Raw genomic sequence first — 19606 nt, 5'->3', positions numbered from 1 at the left:
AAGCTTTGTAGAAAGGCGACGCATGGGATGTTAAATTTTGATTAGGATGAGAATTTCACCGATTTAATAGCATCATTAGAAAACCATCTACCCTCAAACTTTATTAACAAAACAAAAAAAAACATTGCCCCTTGTCCTCTATGAACTGGGAAGTAGCCTAGTAACTGACAAACATTGATAAACCAACATGACCTTTCTAATAGTTTAGCCTTGGTGGAGGTCTGCAGTCTTCTTCTCACTGACAGTTCTACCTCGTTAGATGCAGCGGCCATTTTTGATGGGCTGTTACATCTACGATGTTGCAACGCAGTTCGCCTGTGATTCAAATTTTGAATTTAAGCAAAAAAATGGCCCACAGTCGGCCATTAGCCACTCATGAAAACGAGTAGCAGAACTACACATTCTGCAAAGTTTTTTTTTTTTTGTTTTTTGTGCGGGATCTTTTTCCGGCACGCTACCATTTTCCGTGTCCGTATGCCGTGCCATCAATAAACACATCCCCTAATTAGCTAAAATTGTTTTTCATCAATAGCTATAACTGGCCAGCGCGGTGATCGACGTGAGTGAGGGTTAACCGGACATCGCAAAAAAAAAAAAACGTCCGACAGGGACGAGGTATCGACAGGTTACCGAGTTTATCATTCCTGCAGTCAATTGACTAAAACGCGTCGATTCTGGAAAGTGCATTTTACAATCTTCGCCTCTTTTGACGTGCCGAATCAATTCCTCGCCGCGCCTCCGTCTTTTTGGGGCGAATGGCTAGCGTTCAGAAAGCCATTAGTCCGTCAAATGGACATGATCCCGTTCTACTTTGCGTTGTCGTGCCTGCGCGGAAGTTTGGATTCAATTACAGTAGTTGAATAAGCTAATCTCGAACATTGGAAGGGGGGCTTCTGCCCCCACCCGCCGGTCGCGTGGTGTTTAGGGGCCGAGGCAATCTCCCCTGCATTCGGGAGCGGTGCCGCCAAGTCTGTCCTCGCTTATCATTAACAATCTGCAAATAAACAGGACAGCATACATTACATCACTTGCAGCTCCGTGATCAATTCCAGGAATGCCTTTGAAGCTTTGCTTAATGAACCTACACAGTATGGCTGTTGTGTGTATGTGCCGGGGCTCGTATAGAACCCGTGACCTCATCATTGAAAGAGCAGAAGAGAACTGAAACGGGTTGAATATAAAAAAAATTGGGTTTTAGGGTGACAATGTCACTCAGTGAAATGAACACTTTGGGGGGAGCGTTGGATGCAGATTTCCAAGCGTGGAAGCGCTGACAAAGTTGGGCGCCATCAATCAGGAGCTTTTCTGTTTTTTTTACGGCCTCTCCGAGTCCCTGAGAGCCCTAACCCAGTAAAAGTTTATACAGCGTATTGACCGTCCTCTATACTTGCTTAGCAAATGAAGCCACGTCCAGCTCGCCAGGAGACTGAGAGGCTGCAGCCGTGTCAACGCCGCTTCCTATTTGATGACACCTTCCACTAAATTGAAATGTGCTTCTAATGGAGTTGGCCGTGTTTGGAGAAGTCCACTATATAGGGGGAAATGTACACTTATAGGGGTGTCCGGAAAGTCACTGTGCCATTTCTGTTTATGTTAAAAGAGACATGTTTCATATAGAATACCTATTTGTTGCTCCTGTTTTCTAATTGGTGACCATGAATTAGTATAACGTGCGCACAAAATACAAGATGTTGCATAAGTCATTGGGAATACTTTTTTTTTTTTTTTTTTTTTTTTTTTTTTTTTTATACAGTACATAAGCACCTCTTGGATTCTAATGTGTGGCCATGAAATGGGGTTATATAGCTTTATAACAAAAAAAAGTCTAAAATTATGTTATGACAGGTTACAATATAGAATACATACTGCATTCTATTGGATATTGAAAATATATTTTAGCTACCTATGGTGTGAATAATAAAAATGTAGGGAGGTCAGAAATTGGTCACTGCACATATTTTTATTTACTGGTCATTGTCCATTCACATTATTTATGAACAGTCCTGTTCTATATAATACACCTATTTTCTATATTAAAATAAAATGTGATTATCCAAATATACTGTTTTAAACAAATAGGTGGGTTTTTTTTTTCTAAATGACTTGTGTGTATAGCCTATCGATGTAAAGATTTCGCCGGCTCATTTAGTGGATCTTGTGTCTCTCTTCGCCAGATTTGTCTGTGGCTTATCAACAGCTTTTGTTTTTCTGCGGGAAATCAATAACAGGCAACACATAAGCCCAATATCAATGTGTGTAACCCCCAGTGGGACACACTGTATGCATGAACACACGCGTACACTCTCACACACGCGCACGCAGGTGATTGAATGTCTGATTTGGGTTGTTTTTTTTTTTCTCCCAGGCAGCCAACTCTCTTTTTTATAATTATGCAATAAATGCAAACGCCATTAACACGAATGTTAAATTTTCAAATGCAGTTTAACGTCCGCTGTGGGAAAATGATTCACGCAACGTGAAGTGCACACAACAAGAAAGTCACTGCGATACAAACACCAAAGAGTTTTTTTTTAAAATGATGGCCAAAAATTAAATGACACAGAAATAAATCGATTGGGATACGGGAAGCGCGGTGGAGCGTGACAAATAATTGACAATTCACAGCGTTGGTCCGAGGTGAGCGAGTGGTCACAGCTCTTAGAGTTTACTTGTGAATTTTGGGCTTAAAACGGCCTTTAAAGTGCGCGCTGTCTGCACATGCAGGCTCCCCCATATAATACCGCAATCACTCCAGCATATACACAAATCTATAAGCTCTATTCATATCCGCGCATGGCTTAAACCTTTCAAAGTATTAAATCTGTAGAACATTGTCAATGCAAGAGAAAGGATGACGACAGACGCGCTTAATAACACCACATAAGCGGGACATTTGCATGCGGATAACACGCAATGACAATAAAAAAAAAAAGTGGGGGAGGGGGGAGAAAAGGGGATTAATATAATACTCGCGTCCATGGCGGATGCGTTTAACTGCCACACTAGATGTGCGCAGCTTGAAATTGAATTGTTGCCTGCATGGTGCGCTTGTGCCGGGAAGTGTTCTATATTTGCCTGCACAATTGATTGGTTATGATTCACAATATCTGTTGCTGTTTTGATGCCAGAGTTGATAAGACACGCACTGCTGAGCACCATCCTCCCCCACGAGCTGTCATGTACAAGCTATAACTTGGATTGATTTTCTTTTTAAAATAAAAATAAAAACTGTTTTGTTAACTTTAAAAAAAAAAAAAAAAGTGTTGTTTTTTGTAATAAATCAGAAATTGGGATAACATGCTCATGCAAATATATATTTAGGCTATATAAATATGACCAACAAGGGCTTTTGTCATCATACCGCCTTATATACACCACGTCTATTTGTTCGGCTCACATCAACCGAGGATCTAACAAGGAAATTGTGTATTAAATATCTGGACATGCATGAAGACAACCACGCAATCGCAGCTCAAATTGTGCAGAAATACACCGATGAAGTATGTTTGGGCTGTCAAACGTCTGAAAAGAGCTCCGGGATCTGAGCGGAAGCGTGCGAACAACCAAGCCGGCCAAGAGCGTCGCTTGCCCCGGCTTGGCTCACCGCGCTCGTCCCCGCTACGCCTCACGAAGCTCCGTGTTGACATATTCACACCAACACGGGGCGACTGATTGACTGACTGTGACTGAAGCTCACATGCAAAGCTTTTCTTTTTTCTTTTTCTTTTTTTTTTTTTAAACCCTTTTCCTTTTTTCCCCCTCTTCTTTTCTTTTGCCGTTTCCCAAACACCTTTTATAAGTCTCGAGCCCGATCCCCTCCACCCGGACCTGTTAAAACCCCGCCCCCTTGGTGCCTCACAATTGGTCCGAAAGCGTCAAAGAGCCAATCAAAGGGAGTCGCTGCAACACATCCATCCTGCGTGGAGCCCCGTGGGCCACAGAAGGCGCTAGGAAAATCACGGAGCTGGGACCTTACCACACTCTATTCCTTTCTCTCTCTCTCCACTCTCCTCCTCCTCTTCTTCTTCTTCTTCTTCTCCCTCCTCTCTCTCTCCTCTGTCGAGCTCCGTGGGGTGGACGACTTGTTTCCCCGCACACGTCCTTCCCAGAAATGCGCGTGAAGGCGAGGGGACGCCCGGCGTGTGTGTGCGTGCGTGCGTAAAGAGGCGCGAGGGAGTGCGGAGCCAGTCGAGGCGGGACACGGGAGGCTGATTCGGGGAAGAGAAAAAAAAGAAAAGAAAAGGGGGGAGATACGCCGAGAGAGCCAGCCAGGAAGGACGCGCTTTTTTGTGTTTCCCTTTTTTTTGGTTGTGTGTGTGTCCGCGTATCTCCTTTAAACCGGGAATGGCGTCGCAGTGAAGAGGAAGAATGCACCGCCGTACACTCGAGTGACGCACCCGAGTTGTTTCGTGTGCGGCAAACTCTCAAGTGCAGCCGCTCTTTTCTTCATGGGGAACATCTTCTCCTTTTGATTTTTTTCAACTCCCTCCCCCGAAAAAAAAAAAAATAACAGTGGACACTCGGCGGATGCTTCAAGTTTGAAGGAGGACTTGTTCGTCTTGAACATTCGCCACCCCTCCTTCTCCTCTTTGTCGTTTTGATTTTCGCGTCCCAAACACTCCAAGCAGCCCACGTCCGCACTGCTTGCAAAGCACTTGGATGAACTTCCTGATGAGAGATCCAGTCGTGCAGGGCTCGAGTATGGCATATCATCCGTTTATACCTCACCGAGGTCCGGAATTTGCCATGAGCGCCATGCTGGGACACCAGCCGCCCTTTTTCCCGGCTCTGGCGCTGCCCCCCAGCGGCTCGCTGTCGCTGCCGGGCGCCCTGGGCAAGCCGATCATGGATCAGCTGATGGGGGGGGCGGCCGACGCCGGGCTGCACTTCTCGTCGCTGGGCCACCAGGCCGCCGCGGCGGCCGCTGCGGCCGCGCACCTTCGGCCGCTCAAGAGCCTGGAGCCCGAGGAGGAGGTGGAGGACGACCCCAAAGTGCACCTGGAAGCCAAGGAGCTGTGGGAGCTGTTCCACAAGAGGGGCACCGAGATGGTGATCACCAAATCCGGAAGGTGAAGCTCGCTCTGATGCTGCTGCTGATTTGAAAATGAGAATGTAGACGTTAGGGTCGAAAAGCTATAGAATCGGGTTTTCCTAAGTGCATGGAGTCTGGTTCGCTCGCTTTAGACACAGTTGAATAGAGCTACTCTAAAAAAATAAAATTAAAAAAAGTTGGGTCAAAAATAACCCAATTGTGGGTCAAAGGAACTGATCACTATTTGTGTCGATTTGACTCAACTTTATTTTAATTTTATTTTTTTTCACAAATCAACCCAAAAAAGGTTGTTTTGTGCAACAACAAAAAAAATGGGTGTCAAAAATAACCAAACCATGTGTCGAAAAAGGACAAACCACTATACTTCACACAAAACAGTCCAAGAATTGGGCTACTTTGTGCAGAAATAAATAAATAAAACAGAAGTAAAATACAACCCAAGAGGTAAAAAAGAGACTGATCAGTACTTGGGTCCTTTTGATCCATTGTTTTTGTTTAGTTTAGTTTTAAGACACACAAAAAAAATTGTCAAAAATAATTCCATCAATTATGGAGGGGGGGGGGGCATCACTACTTGCGGCAATTTGACCCAATTTAGATTTTTTTTTGTATACAACAATTCTTTTCTGGGGTGGGGGTGTTTAAGGTATATATTTTTTGTGTTCGTTTTTTATGCAAGACAAAAATAGATGAGTAAAATTGACCCAGATAGCTGTCGGTCCTATTTATTTATTTATTTTATCATTTAAATGGGGTTAAAACATTTTACCCAATTGTTTAACTGCAAAACTAAATGTAAAAATGTGAACATTACACTTGAAGTGCAGTTCATTAAATTAATACAAATAAGTGAGATTTAATGTGTTCAATCATTAAAAATGGGGAGGGGGGGGGGATTTGTCTTGCAGTAATTAAGCCCCCAGTAAAGCTTTGTGTACACACACTTACACACACACACACACGTTTTCTCCTTGTAATCCCATCATTCATTTCGCTAAAACTTTACACTAACATATCGCACTTTCAGTGTGTGTGTGTGTGTGTGTGTGTGTGTGTGTGTGTGTGTGTGTGTGTGTGCGTGTGTGTGTATTCTGCTCTTGTTTATACGCACAAGACGTATTTACATGTCGACTATGCATTAACTCGTCCAGCTTAAATTTAGCCAGATTCTTTTTCAACATGAAATACTACCCCCCCCCCCTTTTTTTTTTTTAAATAAAAAAAACTAACAAAAACAAACTGTCTTTTTGGCGTCTCCAGGCGGATGTTCCCCCCCTTCAAAGTGAGGTGCACGGGCCTGGACAAGAAGGCCAAGTACATTCTCCTGATGGACATCGTGGCGGCGGACGACTGCAGGTACAAGTTCCACAATTCGCGCTGGATGGTGGCGGGCAAGGCCGACCCCGAGATGCCCAAGCGGATGTATATCCACCCGGATAGCCCCGCCACAGGCGAGCAGTGGATGTCCAAGGTGGTCAACTTCCACAAGCTCAAGCTCACCAACAACATCTCTGACAAGCATGGATTTGTAAGTTCTACTAATGTATGTCCATTTTACTATTTTCCTACCTTTATATATTCTGCACAATCATGATCAGATATTTGAAGTCGATTTCTTGCATGAAAAAAAAAAAAAAAAGATCGTGGGCCACAATATTAGAAGCATATAGCAGCTCAAATAGATATGTTTGCGTGTTATTTAATTAAGTCATATTATTAAGTACACCAAGCTAGCACAATCAGTTCACGTGGCTTTGCATGTCCTAATTAAATTGAAAAAGAGCTACAAAATTAATATTGTTTAGAACACTTTTCACATGAGGGGACTCCTAATGTTTGTAGCGTGACATTAATTCAACCGTGCAGTTTCTAATATTGTGGCTAACTGATTTTGCTAACACGATGCTGCCTTATATCGTTTTTTTTTTAAAGCGATACATGTGATAAATGCCATTGATTTGCATAAATAAACAACATTTTCTTCCACAGGATTGCATACGAATACGATAGCAAGGGCGCTGACATATACCGAGCTGTCCATTTTTGTGTGATTTGTTTTTTTCCAGACAATTCTCAATTCCATGCATAAATATCAGCCTCGCTTTCACATCGTGAGGGCCAACGACATCCTCAAGTTGCCTTACAGCACCTTTAGGACGTACGTGTTCCCCGAGACAGACTTCATCGCGGTGACTGCTTATCAGAACGACAAGGTAAACACATCGGAAGGGAAAGGGGGGGGATTTAAATTAAATAATAATAATAAGATCAAATCCCCCCCCCCCCCTCCGCCCCTCCTCGCCTGCTTGTTGCACGCCCCATTCATTCGAGTGCTTTCGTTTTGTTGTCATCAAAAATGAAAGAGCTGCTGTGGGGAAGGAATGTTGCGCATGCAGGTTAGCATGCCTTTTTTAAAATTTAAATCACGTGGAGGGGATTTGGTAGTGGCACACACACACACTCTCTCTCTCTCCCTGTCCGTCTTTGCATGCACACAAAAAAAAGGTTGGGGGAGGTTGAGAAATGGGAGAAAAAAAGAAGAAGGGCAACGCTCTGCGCATGAATGGAGAAAGAGAAAAGGCTTTTCGTGTCACACTATACGCTGTGTGTGTGTGTGTGTGGGGGGGTGTACATAAAAATATATATTAAAAAAAAATGTATAGTGAAAAAATGGTCACATGGTATACACACAGAACTCGCTTTTGTGGTTGCCTGTTTTTATTTTATGACTTAAAAAAAAAGGGCGCAACGTCGTGCGTTTAAGTTGTCCATAAAACTGACTTACAACTTTTTTTTTCTTTTTCTTTTTTGCAGATAACTCAGCTTAAAATCGACCACAACCCTTTCGCCAAAGGCTTTCGTGACACTGGCAACGGCCGGCGAGAAAAGAGGTGAGTGCCACTGCAGCAAAAAAACAACAACAAGCAAAAAAATAATAATCGCGTTAGCTGGATTCAAACGCGTCAAAGCGTCAAAATTGACCCTCGGGGGATGTTGCTCTCTTTTATAAACCAGGCTGGCACTGCACGCTGTAAAAAAAAAAAGTCGCTGCTATATGGAGCAGGTTTCGTTAATTAGCTCGCTTTTACTACCAGCACACTCACAAGCAGGGATTTATTGCGCAAATATGAGCAGAAATGGATGTGTGGCGTTGGTCGCCATGGTAACGCATGAGCCAGCCATGTTTTGTTTTGTTTTCTTAAAAAAATGAAGGCAAATGTGTCGTGCGCAGGAAACAGTTGGCCCTGCAATCCATCCGCTCGTACGAGGAGCAGCAGAAGAAGGAGAACGGCGCTTCGGACGACTCCTCCGGGGAGCAGGCCCCCTTCAAGTGCTTCGGCCAGGCCTCCTCCCCTGCCGTGTCCACCGTGGGGCCCCCGCACCTGAAAGGTACCCACTTGATTAGCCGCATGGGTGCGTTCCAAGTGACGAGATTGTGTTTTTTTTACAGACTGGAAATTGGGTCTTCTGAGTGTGCCAAACATAAAAATATATTTATTTATTTATTTAATTTTTTTACAGGCAAACTAATGCATATAAATTGTACGTGGGAGATTATGACGTCATTAAGTCATTACCACTTGATGTAAAAAAATAAATAAATAATAATTACATTCACTCTGACTCTTAAACATGTACCATTAAAAATTCCAAATGGTGCAGGAAACATGTTCTAAATATGTAAACAAGCAAAAATAGTGACTAGGTTGCAACATTAACTACTTGCACCTCATACTATGTATTAACGTATTTCTGCCCATTTTCTGCTTTTTATTGTTTTTGTTTTTTTGTGGCAGGTGACCACATTATAATCATGGGATCAAAAAAGAAAAACAACTGATCATATCAGATATTGATAGGCCTAATTAAAAACTCTCAGCACACCTGGGCACTTCTTATCGAATATATTTTCTGCTATATGAATTTACAGTTTGAACTGTCATTTTGGCAGGAAAATCTATTTTCAACCACGCTGACAAAATATTTGAAACATGGAATGTAAAACACTCAAAAGTTTGCACAGACAAAAATAAATAAATAAATGGTTGGGTGTAATAATTCCGCCCAACAATTTTTGATGACATCATGGAACTAATAATTAACATTTGTATTCAGCAGACAAGACTCACGCTTGCATGGGACCACATTTCTGCTAATAAAAATGATTGATCATTCAGTGTTGATTTATCCCTTACAGTGGACATAATGAAAACAAACAAAAAAAATCATAAACATTACAAGACAAGAACTAAGTGCGATGGATTGACACAACATTTTGAGGGAAAGTGCACATTCAATATTATATAAAGGAAGTGTAAAAGTAACGAAATAATAATAAATAAGTAAATAAAACACCTATGTGTTGCATTTGTTATTGAAAATGGCATCTGTATTCAAATGATTGGTTTTAAAAAAAAGTGCAAAATGTCAAAATAAACCGTTTGCAATTAAGTGTAACTTCAAACGAAATAATAATATAAAAATAAATTCACATAACTGGAGATTAAATCAAATGAACAAATCCTTAATGATGCAACAAAAAAATACGTTAAATGTTGAATATTTACAGTTTTAGACCAAGGCGGTTACACAACAGGTGTTTATAAATCACTTATGTTTTAGGCCAGCTTATCATAAATATTGGAGCTTGTATTGTGTTTATTTATTTACATTTTTTTTGTGGGGGGGTCGGCTGCAGACTTTTGTGACAGCGACGAAGACAGCGACGACGAGAGCAAAGATGGCCACGTCAAAGACGGCCCAGACTCCAGCAAGATCTCCACCACGACGGAGGACGGCAAAGAGCACGACGCGAGCCCGCCCAAGGGCCACCTGTTCGGGGGGGGAGGCGGCGTCGGCGTGAGGGGCGACCCCCCCGGCCGAACCCGCGACCGCGACGGCGGCGGCGGCGGCAGCCCGAGGACCGAGCGAGGCCGCGCGGACTCTCGCCACAGCCCCATCACCGTCATCTCCAGCACCACCCGCTCCGGGGAGGACGTGAAGAGCCCGGGTCTGGACCCGGCCAAGGAGGACGAGTGCCGGCCACCGGGCAAGGACGCCTTCGCGCCGTTGACTGTGCAGACGGAGGGCGCGCACATGGGCCATCACGGCCACATGACCAACTTCGGATTTGCTGGCGGCCTGACGGGACAGCAGTTTTTCAACCACTTGGGGGGCGCGCACCCGTTCCTCCTGCACCCGGGTCAGTTCAACATGGGCGGCGCCTTCTCAAACATGGCCGCGGGCATGGGGCCTCTACTGGCCGCCGTGTCCACGGGAGGGGTGAGCACCATGGACACCAGCAGCATGGCGGGGGCTCCGGGCCTGCCCTTCCATCTGCAGCAACACGTCCTGGCCTCGCAGGTAACAACAAAAAAAAAAAAAAAAAAGAGAGAGAGAGAGAGAGAGAAAAAAAAACTTGCAGTCCCCGAATAGCATGTGAGCACACTTTTATTGATGTTTTCATGTAAGCATAAATGTTCTGAGGAGTATGGGCCACTTTATTGGGTACACCTGCACAATTGCTGCAATACCAAAGAGGTATAATTACCAAAGCACATCAAACAAGCAAAAGCTTATAGGCAAAATATTAGGTACACCGTGAGATCCAATACAAGACAAAGTATGAAAAATGAAATTGCTGAAAATAAAATGACATATTGTATTGTGATGAAAAAATGACTTATATGGTCCAGAATGAGAAGATATTGGATTAAATGAAATATCTAGATAAACGGAAATAAAAATGACAATTAATAGCAACATTACAACAATAATGTATTATGACTAAAAATGCCCATATGAAGCTAATGAATCATATTATGCATGTACGTATAGCTGACACTAAACAATACTCATAAGTACACTGGCATAATGCAAAATAACCCAAATTGGCTTAAAAAGGGACCTAGCCGACTTTTTGGGTTACTCAATTTAGTCAAAATGTTGGGTCAAATGAAAAAACACACAAAACAACCCATTTAATTGGGTTGCTTTATAGGTTATTCATTTAACTCAACTTTTTGGGTTATACAACTCGAAAAGTTGGGTCGCGTGAATAACCCAGAAAACAACCCCAGAATTTTGGGTTGTTTTGTGGACTGTTAATTGCATCCAACATTTTTGGGTTAAATAACTTAAAAAGCTTGGTCGGTTCATTTTCGACCCAATTCAATTGAGTTATTAAATTAACCCCAAAAAGTTGGGTCACACAAATAACCCAGAAAACAAAGGGTTAAATACCTCTCAATTTTGGGTTGGTCCATTCTTGACCCAATTTGGGTTACTTTTGACCCACCACTTTTTAGAGTGTGGATTCTGATCCAATACAAAGAGACGCATCAACATTTTCCAACAAGTCAATCTAATGCATCATAAAGTTAAATCATATAATTTCATTTCAACACTAAACACCTACGCTGACTGATCAATAGTGTCGATTTGTAGAAAGATTCAACTGAACAAATTGTGACATGAGAGGTTCAGGCCCGACACCAGCGATATTCTAATTATATATCCTGCAGTTACACCTGCATAACATAAACATGCTGCAATTTAAAAAGACACTCACAGGCAACAGTAGTGTAAACAATGGCATAATGTATTGTGATCCATTTCAAGAAATGAAGCAAAAAATGAAAAATTGTCTTTTATGGTTAAAAACGCCAATAGAAGCTACAACAGCGCATCCATATCATGAAAATATGTCCTAACAATGCTAACGCTCAACTGGAATGTCAGACAGGTGTTCACCGGACAAAACATGTATTTGTTGCCCCACGTCGCTATAAGTTGAGCTAAAAAATATTAGCAACAACAGGTAACGTGTCAGTTTGTCAGCCGGTTTATCGTCCGACACGTCGTCAAGGCGTCTGCGCTCGAGTGCAGACGTGAGGAATTTTAATACGCATTAGAAATTCTTCAACTTAGGCAAAGCTGTTTACATGCAGTGCTGCTGGGGGGTAGGGGGGGTCAGGGGTCATGTTCACCTCTGGGTGTGTTAATATGTGCCGATAAAAAAATGTGTGACTCCTCCAGAAGGCAGCACACACACGCACGACAGGCTGCCATGGCCCCGGGGGCGAGGCTGTTACCGCGCCCCTGATAACCCCCGAGATGGTTGGCACTCCCCACAGTTGATTCCACTCATCCGATTTTGACCCCCCCTTGGCCTCCAAAAAGACGGACGCAATCATAGCGGAGTGTTTGCAATCCCTACATCTGATAAAAACGATTGCGATTTACATTCGACGCTCGCTATATTGACAGTATTGCTTACGCTTTAGCTGGCCCCGGCGGAGAGCGCTTTTGATGCTGATGAAGAAACATTGGCAACTGGTTACAACGGTACAAACAGCGTACATGCGCAATTTAAGGATTATGTGAGTCGGAAACAATAAAAAGAACCAAACACACATCTGCAATTTACGGATTATGAGAGTGGGATTATACATTTGCACACTGCAATTTCCACGAATTGGCCGCTCGGTATGGAAAGCTGCTCAGGTTTGCGGATACGAGGACTGCTCTGGATGTGGAAAATGTGGAAATCGGATAAGATTTTATATATATGTATGTATATAATCCGTCATTGGATCAACTTTTATTATTTGTTATATTGTCGTAATTTCTGGTTATTTACAGATAAGCATAATGCCGATTAAATCTCAATCGATCAGAAGCAAGTTATCAATTTAAAGGAGGCGTGTGTGCAAAATGTCAAAAAGACACCAACCAATCAGACAGAAGCTAATGTGCTAATGTGGCTAATAACCATTGGTTGCACACTCGCTAGCACACGAAACAAAACTTCAAACCGATAACATTTGCGACACTTTGTTATGAATAAGATGCTTTTCTGGAGTATAACGCTGAAAAAAAAGCACTTTTTTCACATGCACATGATTAACTTGGTAATAATTTTCTCCTTTTTTTGTTTTGTTTTGGGGGGGTTTAAAGAAAACGATGTCAGTTTACCACATGCAGCCGTTTGTGTTAAGTAACGCCAAAGGATTTGTTTTTCAGTGTAACAGGTCAGTGTGAGGCTGCAGGTGTGTGCCATTGATTGTTTATCCTTAGGCGCGGTGGTTTCACGAATATTAAACGAGAGAAACAAGATGGCGCCAGAGACGGCTAATATTTTTCATTTTAAGTCAAAATGACGATTATACCAAAACACAAATTGCATCGTCCTCCATCTACATAGTCTTATTGCTACTACACTGTAAAAAACAAAAAACAAAAAACGGTTTATTTTTTATTTTTATTGAAAAGCAAAAATAGTTGCTTTTTTTATGTGGGTGGGAGTGAAAACCCTTTTTTTTTTTTTTGCAAAAAGTGGTAATGATGATTTATCAGTGTTTTTTATTCAAGAATATGCAATGTTAAATATTTTTTTTTACAGTATTATATAATTGAAGCATGCTAACAGCTAACAACTAATAGAAACAAAAAATATATATTTTTTTTTATTGAATTTGCTACTCGCAGGCTAGCTCGTTCCCCATCTACTGTAATTGCGATTTTTTTTCTTTGCGGTCTTGTGGCGCCACCTGGAGGCCATTCGCTTAAATGGGTCAAAAAAAAAATCTTGATCGTTTGCCTCCCAATAATTGCAGACGGCGTTCTCAGACAAACCCAGCAACAACAACAACAAAGCAATCTGACCTCCTTTGTCAATAATAAGGAAATGCTCAAGTAGGAAGTGTCGCACAAGTCACGAAGATGTGGTTGGACAGGGAATGCGTTTTTGGGCAACTGTGAAATGATATTGACATGTTGCCAAAGACGGCACACAATGGCTTCTTTTATGTGCAAACTGAAACTACTTAGTAGATTAGCGCCGCACTTGGCGGAGGGCGGGGCTCGCAGTGTCGCAGGCCAAAGAAAACACCTGCAACAAAAAGGTGTGAGATCCAGGATTTGCGTTGTTGACTTTTGTCAACGCGGCGAGACGAAATGTTTTTGTTTGACATGCATCACAAATTTGGGTGAGAAGGAAATTTGACTGTAAGAAGGTGGAAGTTTGTTGTTGGTTAATATGAGACTTAGGAATTGTTCTTTAATTTCCTTCTACATTTCGAGGAACTTTTCCCCCCCCCAGCTTGTCTATTTAATATGAACAGTTCGGCCTTGGCGCCATCAGATAAGGGTAGAACAGATCACTTTTGTTCTGTGAATGCTTATAGCATTCACACATGACATTCCTATACAGTATCTTACTTCTGCCCGTTATTTTGACATGCATCTATTTCTACATAATTTATCCAATTCACATCATTCCAATTTTAATAGATTCCAAAAAATGCATGCCTCTCGGGCTATTATTTTTCTCATTCCAAAAATTCACAGTTTCCCCAAAATTCTAAATTTATGACCAAAATTTCCCCATTCATTTCCAATGGGACACTCCATTTAACAGATTCACATCCTTCTCATTTAAAATTCAAAACATTCAGATTATTCTAGTCGCCTTGGGAACAATTTTGTAACAAAAAAATCCCAATGACCAAAAATTTAACATTTTCACCTTTCAAAATCTCCGACAAAAAAAACAAATCCCATTTCCAATAATGCATCCAACAAAACAGATTATCGTTCTCATTCAAAACATGCAGCACATTTAATTTACCTTATAATCATTTTCAACATGCCCAAAATTCCCCATTCATTCCAATTCCTTAGCATTCACCATCATTCATTGTGTCATTCAACATCATTCCATTCATTCAGCATTCACAAGCAATTTCTCCAGAAATTGCAGATATCTAGTTATTGTAATCTGCACCATTGAATTATATTTCATCCTCCTCACTTTTTTTTTTATGACATGCTTCTACTTCCACATTTCTCAACCGACGATCACCACATCCCGTCAACATATTCCCAAAATATATGCCATGTGGTTATTCTACTTGTTACAAAAATTGTGTTTTCCCACAAAAAAAAAAAAAATATGCCATTAATTCCCCAATGGCACATTCAACACAACAGATTCACATTGTTCCCAATCTTCAGCTCATTCAATTCACCCGAGGAACGATTCCCAACATGCCAAAACTTCCCACAGCAGCAACAAGTTGACATTTTCCACTAACAAATTAAACATCTCTCACCAATATCTGTGCACATCTTTCTATATCATTTAATAAGACTCCATATCAATCAAAATCAGTCCACATATTTCCATATTATCCAATATCATTCCATGCCATTTAATACCATTTCACATTATTTGATATCATTCAATATATTAATATCCATATATTTTCATTTGGCATTTCAGCATTCACACACAACCACATTGATCTGAAATCTGAAGGCCTTCAGCCTTCACACAATTATCCAATTTCCAAAAAAAACTTTGTGCCATTGCTGGCAACAAAAATACTGATCTGATATATCATTTTAATCCAATTTCCAGAAAACATTGTGCCTTGATATTAGCCCAAAAAGTGCTTTGCTATATGATTTGTATCTAATTTTCTTAAAACGATGTTGAAAGGTATTTCGTGACCCAAAGCAACAGCCGATTTGAAATTTTGGTGCAGGTGTAAAACTTTTAAAACAAAGATGAGGGAGTTCTGACACTTCCCTTTATGTTGAAATGAATGCATTATTCTTATTGATAAACTAGAGGCATATAGTGAGGAACTGTAAGTGTGTATCAATTGCTGCTGATTTTCCTTGGCGGAGGTATTCTGTATCTCTACTTAAGGAACCCAAGCCATAACATGCTAGGGATTTAAATTGTGGCCACGATATAGTAATTCGTAGCCACAAAATGCTCATTTGTGGCCCCCAAATTAGGCCTAACGTGCACATAAAATATAATTTGGGGGGTTTAATGTCATTTCTCATGAACATCTTGAACATCTGGCTCAGCAAATGTTGCTGGAGATTGTAATATGATGTGTTCTATTTGCTTCAGCAACTGTCCAGAAATGGAATTATGAATTTGCAGTCAACATGCACACTATGATTTCCATTTTGCGGCCACGATTTGAAAAACTGCAGCTGTACGAAAATTCTGTATGCCATAAAAGTCAAAGTAACACTAAAATAATAAATGCACTAATAAATAGATACACTTTTCTTTAAAACACCTGCAGCTTCTCCGCTGTGTTCAAAAAAAAAAAAAAGTCCTCGTAATTTTTCCCCCCATTAATCAAATTGTGACATAATCATGTCAATATATTTTTTGTGTGTGCGTTTTGTATAAAGTATACATTTTGTTAAGGTTTCCCTACATTCCAGTTGGAAATCTTGCAGTGGGATTTTGACATTGGAAATTCAATTTAATCACAAACCTTGATCATTGTATTTTTTTTTAACAAGAAAGTTATTTTATTTGTTTTTTTAGAGATTATATATTATAGATAGATTATTATAGCAAGATGGCAAAGTCACTATAGAGTGAAGGTGCAGTGATTCTCCAAGTGTAGTACCACTAGTTGTATGTGGGCGCCCTCTGGTGGTAGGCAAAATAATAATTGAATGAAGCATGTTACATTGGCTTCAACTTAAAATAAATAAATTTAAAAAAAAGTACGTTTAGCACATTTGTCAAGTAAGGTCAGTAATATGTAACAGAGCTATTTTAACTTGTACTTAATTTTCAAGACTGCTAAACTGTTTTTAATAAACACACATGAAAAGTTAAAGCAAAAATAGCACCGCACTGGATAAAAAAACAAAACAAAAGTTTTCCCTATAGAGCTGCAAGCTGCGCTAAAATATAAATAAACCTGTGCTTAAAATTGACTGTGTGAAATGCACAGTAAATAAATAAATTAAAAAGTACAGTTATTGGGACTGGAATTATTATTTTTTAAACAACCTACCCCAAAATGTACTTCAAAGTTAAATCTGAATGACCAGTACATACAATCTACTGTATAAAAAGCTAAATAAATAAATAAATAAAGTTACTTTACTGGATTTGGCAAAAATAAATAAATAAACTGGTGTATTTTCCCCGCGTACACAAAATGTAGGCTACTTCAAAGTAAAAATAAATAAATAAATAAATAATACTAGAAGATTTTAGAAACATAGTTTAAACTCCACTACCGTTTTGCATTTGATTTTTTTTTCTTGGCTTATTCTTTCCGGTGCCATGCACGAGAGCTTTTAGAAGAATATTAGCACAGTAGCCGTCAACAAAAACGTTCATTTTACTCAACCATAAACGGCATAAAAGTCATAGAAAATGAATTTGTTTTTTTTGCTGGTTTGCAGGGCCTGGCCATGTCCCCGTTCGGAAGCCTGTTCCCCTACCCGTACACGTACATGGCGGCAGCCGCCGCCGCCTCCTCCGCGGCCGCCGCCGCCGCCTCCTCCTCCTCGCCGTCGGTGCACCGGCACCCTTTCCTGAACGCGGTGCGCCCCCGACTCAGGTACAACCCCTACTCGCTCCCCATGACGGTACCGGACAGCACGCTGCTCAGCACGGCCGCCGCCGCTGCCGCCGCCCTGGCGCCCGAGCTGAAGGGGGACGTGCTGGTTCCGGCCAGCCCGGCGTCGGCCCAGCTCGACTCGTCCACGTCGGAGGTGGCGAGCCGCTCGGTGACGCCCAAATTGTGCGCCGACAAGGAAGGCGCCAACGAGCTGCAGAGCATCCAGCGCCTCGTCAGCGGGCTGGACTCGAACCAGGACAGGTCGAGAAGCGGGTCGCCCTGAGGAAGGGGACCCTAATCCACCCCCCTCCCTTTTCACCCACACACTCTTTTGATTTGCCATTTTCCCAAAAATCTTGAACGACAACAGGAGGACTTTTGTTCATAGCAGGTTTTTTTTTTTTTTTTCAAGAGAAACATTTTCGTTTCTGAAATGCACTTTGGTTGAATACACATCTGATATGTATTGTTTTCTTCTTCTTCTTTTTTTTTTTTAAATTAAAAAAACAACACTTAACATGTCAATATGTTTTTGGGGAATACCGTACAAGTATTGAAACTGAAAAGTGGTCCCATGGGTGAGACTTAACGAATTGAAGTTGCTGCTGTCTCCAAACTGCATACGACGAAATGTTCCGTTTTTATCGTTATCATTATTTCTTTGACTTTAACTTCTTCCCAATATGCACTCTGAATTTACACCTTTTTTTTTTTTAATTTCCACTACCAGTGAACGTAACCTACCTTGAAGAGACTGCTGTATTTTCTTGTACAATTTCAATTTGGCCCAAAAACAAACAAACAAACAAACAAAAAAGTTGCATGTCCTCCTTCCTCATCCTCCAATCGTGAATGTTCTTGAAAAACTAGAGGAGGAAAATACATTTAAAAAATATATCTCTTAATTGGATTTTTTTCTTTAGTTTTTTTTATATATATATATATAATCCAAAAACGGCTTATGGGTCGACAAAAAAAGGCCCAAGAGTAAAGTTCAACAGGCAAAGGGAAGCAGGAAAAAAGTTAAATATAAAAAAAGAAAAAAAGAAAACCAACATGAACAGTAGTATTGAGTCTACATGTACATATGAGTATATAAAATATTTATGTATAATTATTTCATATTGTTGCGTGTAAATAAAAAGTAGTTTGTCCTAGGGATCTGTTGTTAATTTATTGTGGATATATCTGTGTAATGATAATTTGTGGCTATTATCCTTTTGTTGCCATCTCCATTTATGACGCCCCTCCCTCCTTGTCAAAATCTTCAAAAATGGATTTTATTCCTCCCTTAATATCCACCTACTCACACTCATGTGCCATTGTATTTTTCACTTGTTGTGCGTCCGTGCGTGCGTGCGTGCGTGCGCGCGTGTGTTAATTCTTTCGAATGAATGAAAAAGGCGACATGCGAACGCACCGCACCAATTGCTTGAAACACCTCCTATTTTTAATATTAAAAAAAAAATAACTTTGTTTTTTTTTTTTTTAGAAACGCGAAACGAGTTTTACAAAAAAAAAAGTGGATTTTTTTTTCTTTTATGGAAATTTGTAAACCTGGTCGTTAAAAGTGCCGTATAATCTAAGAAAAAAAGTATACAGTATATGAAGGTTTCGTTCTCTTTTTTTGTTTGTTTGTTTGTGTTTCTTAAATTGGCTTATGTAGCCGATCGGATTTTTTGTCTAGTTTACAACATCGACATCGTGTTCTTGAAAGTTTCAATAAAATATTGAAATGTTCGGAGTTTTTATTTTTTTATTTATTTTTTTAATCCGTGTCATTTTTGCACCACGCATGCAGACTGAAAAGTGAATTGATCACTTGGATGTGTTAGTTAAGTTTGATGCAACACTTGACACAACATTCAATTAATTTCACTTCACTGAATTCCATGTTACAATGCCAATAAACACATCTTAATTTTATAATTGCTACAATAACGCTCATAATTGCTTCGACAGATACTTTTTTTTTTTAGGGTGGGGGGGAATACAAATTCGATTTATTTCTGGCACGTGGCCATTAAAAAGCAAATGAGATATTTAAATTTTATGCCAGCCTAATTTGAGTTTTAGTTCTAACAAAAAGTGTCATGATAAGCAAACAAACATCTTAAAAAAAAAGAAGAAGAAAGAAAGTCATGAATGTAATTGG

The 19606-nt window shown here is 40.5% G+C and overlaps 2 protein-coding genes across 3 annotated transcripts in view; one reads left to right on the top strand and one right to left on the bottom strand.

Moving 5' to 3' along the window:
* LOC147161694 (uncharacterized) overlaps positions 1–4401 on the bottom strand; it is an 86411-nt gene extending 82010 nt beyond the window's left edge. Inside the window, exon 1 of the mRNA XM_086095985.1 lies at positions 3977–4401. The gene's annotated coding sequence lies outside the window, so the exon portion shown is untranslated. The remainder of the gene's footprint in view (positions 1–3976) is intronic.
* Positions 3894–19191, top strand: tbx3a (T-box transcription factor 3a). Of its 2 annotated transcripts, none has more exons than XM_086095983.1 (7): positions 3894–5069; positions 6314–6581; positions 7120–7266; positions 7868–7944; positions 8286–8443; positions 9753–10417; positions 17294–19191. In XM_086095983.1, exons 1-7 carry the CDS (start codon positions 4660–4662, stop codon positions 17732–17734), a joined length of 2166 nt encoding a protein of 721 aa, XP_085952109.1. In that variant the 5' UTR covers positions 3894–4659; the 3' UTR covers positions 17735–19191. The 2 variants fall into 2 exon arrangements, with proteins under 2 accessions (XP_085952109.1, XP_085952108.1); XM_086095982.1 differs by having other exon boundaries at positions 6314–6596.
* Positions 19192–19606: the final 415 nt, after the last annotated feature.

The sequence above is a fragment of the Leptonotus elevatus genome, chromosome 15 (assembly GCF_054856555.1).
Source record: "Leptonotus elevatus isolate MCC_2025b chromosome 15, RoL_Lele_1.0, whole genome shotgun sequence".
Lineage (NCBI taxonomy): Eukaryota > Metazoa > Chordata > Actinopteri > Syngnathiformes > Syngnathidae > Leptonotus > Leptonotus elevatus.
The sequence above is the reverse complement of the archived record's forward strand: the minus strand, read 5'-3'. Positions and strand labels throughout refer to the sequence as shown.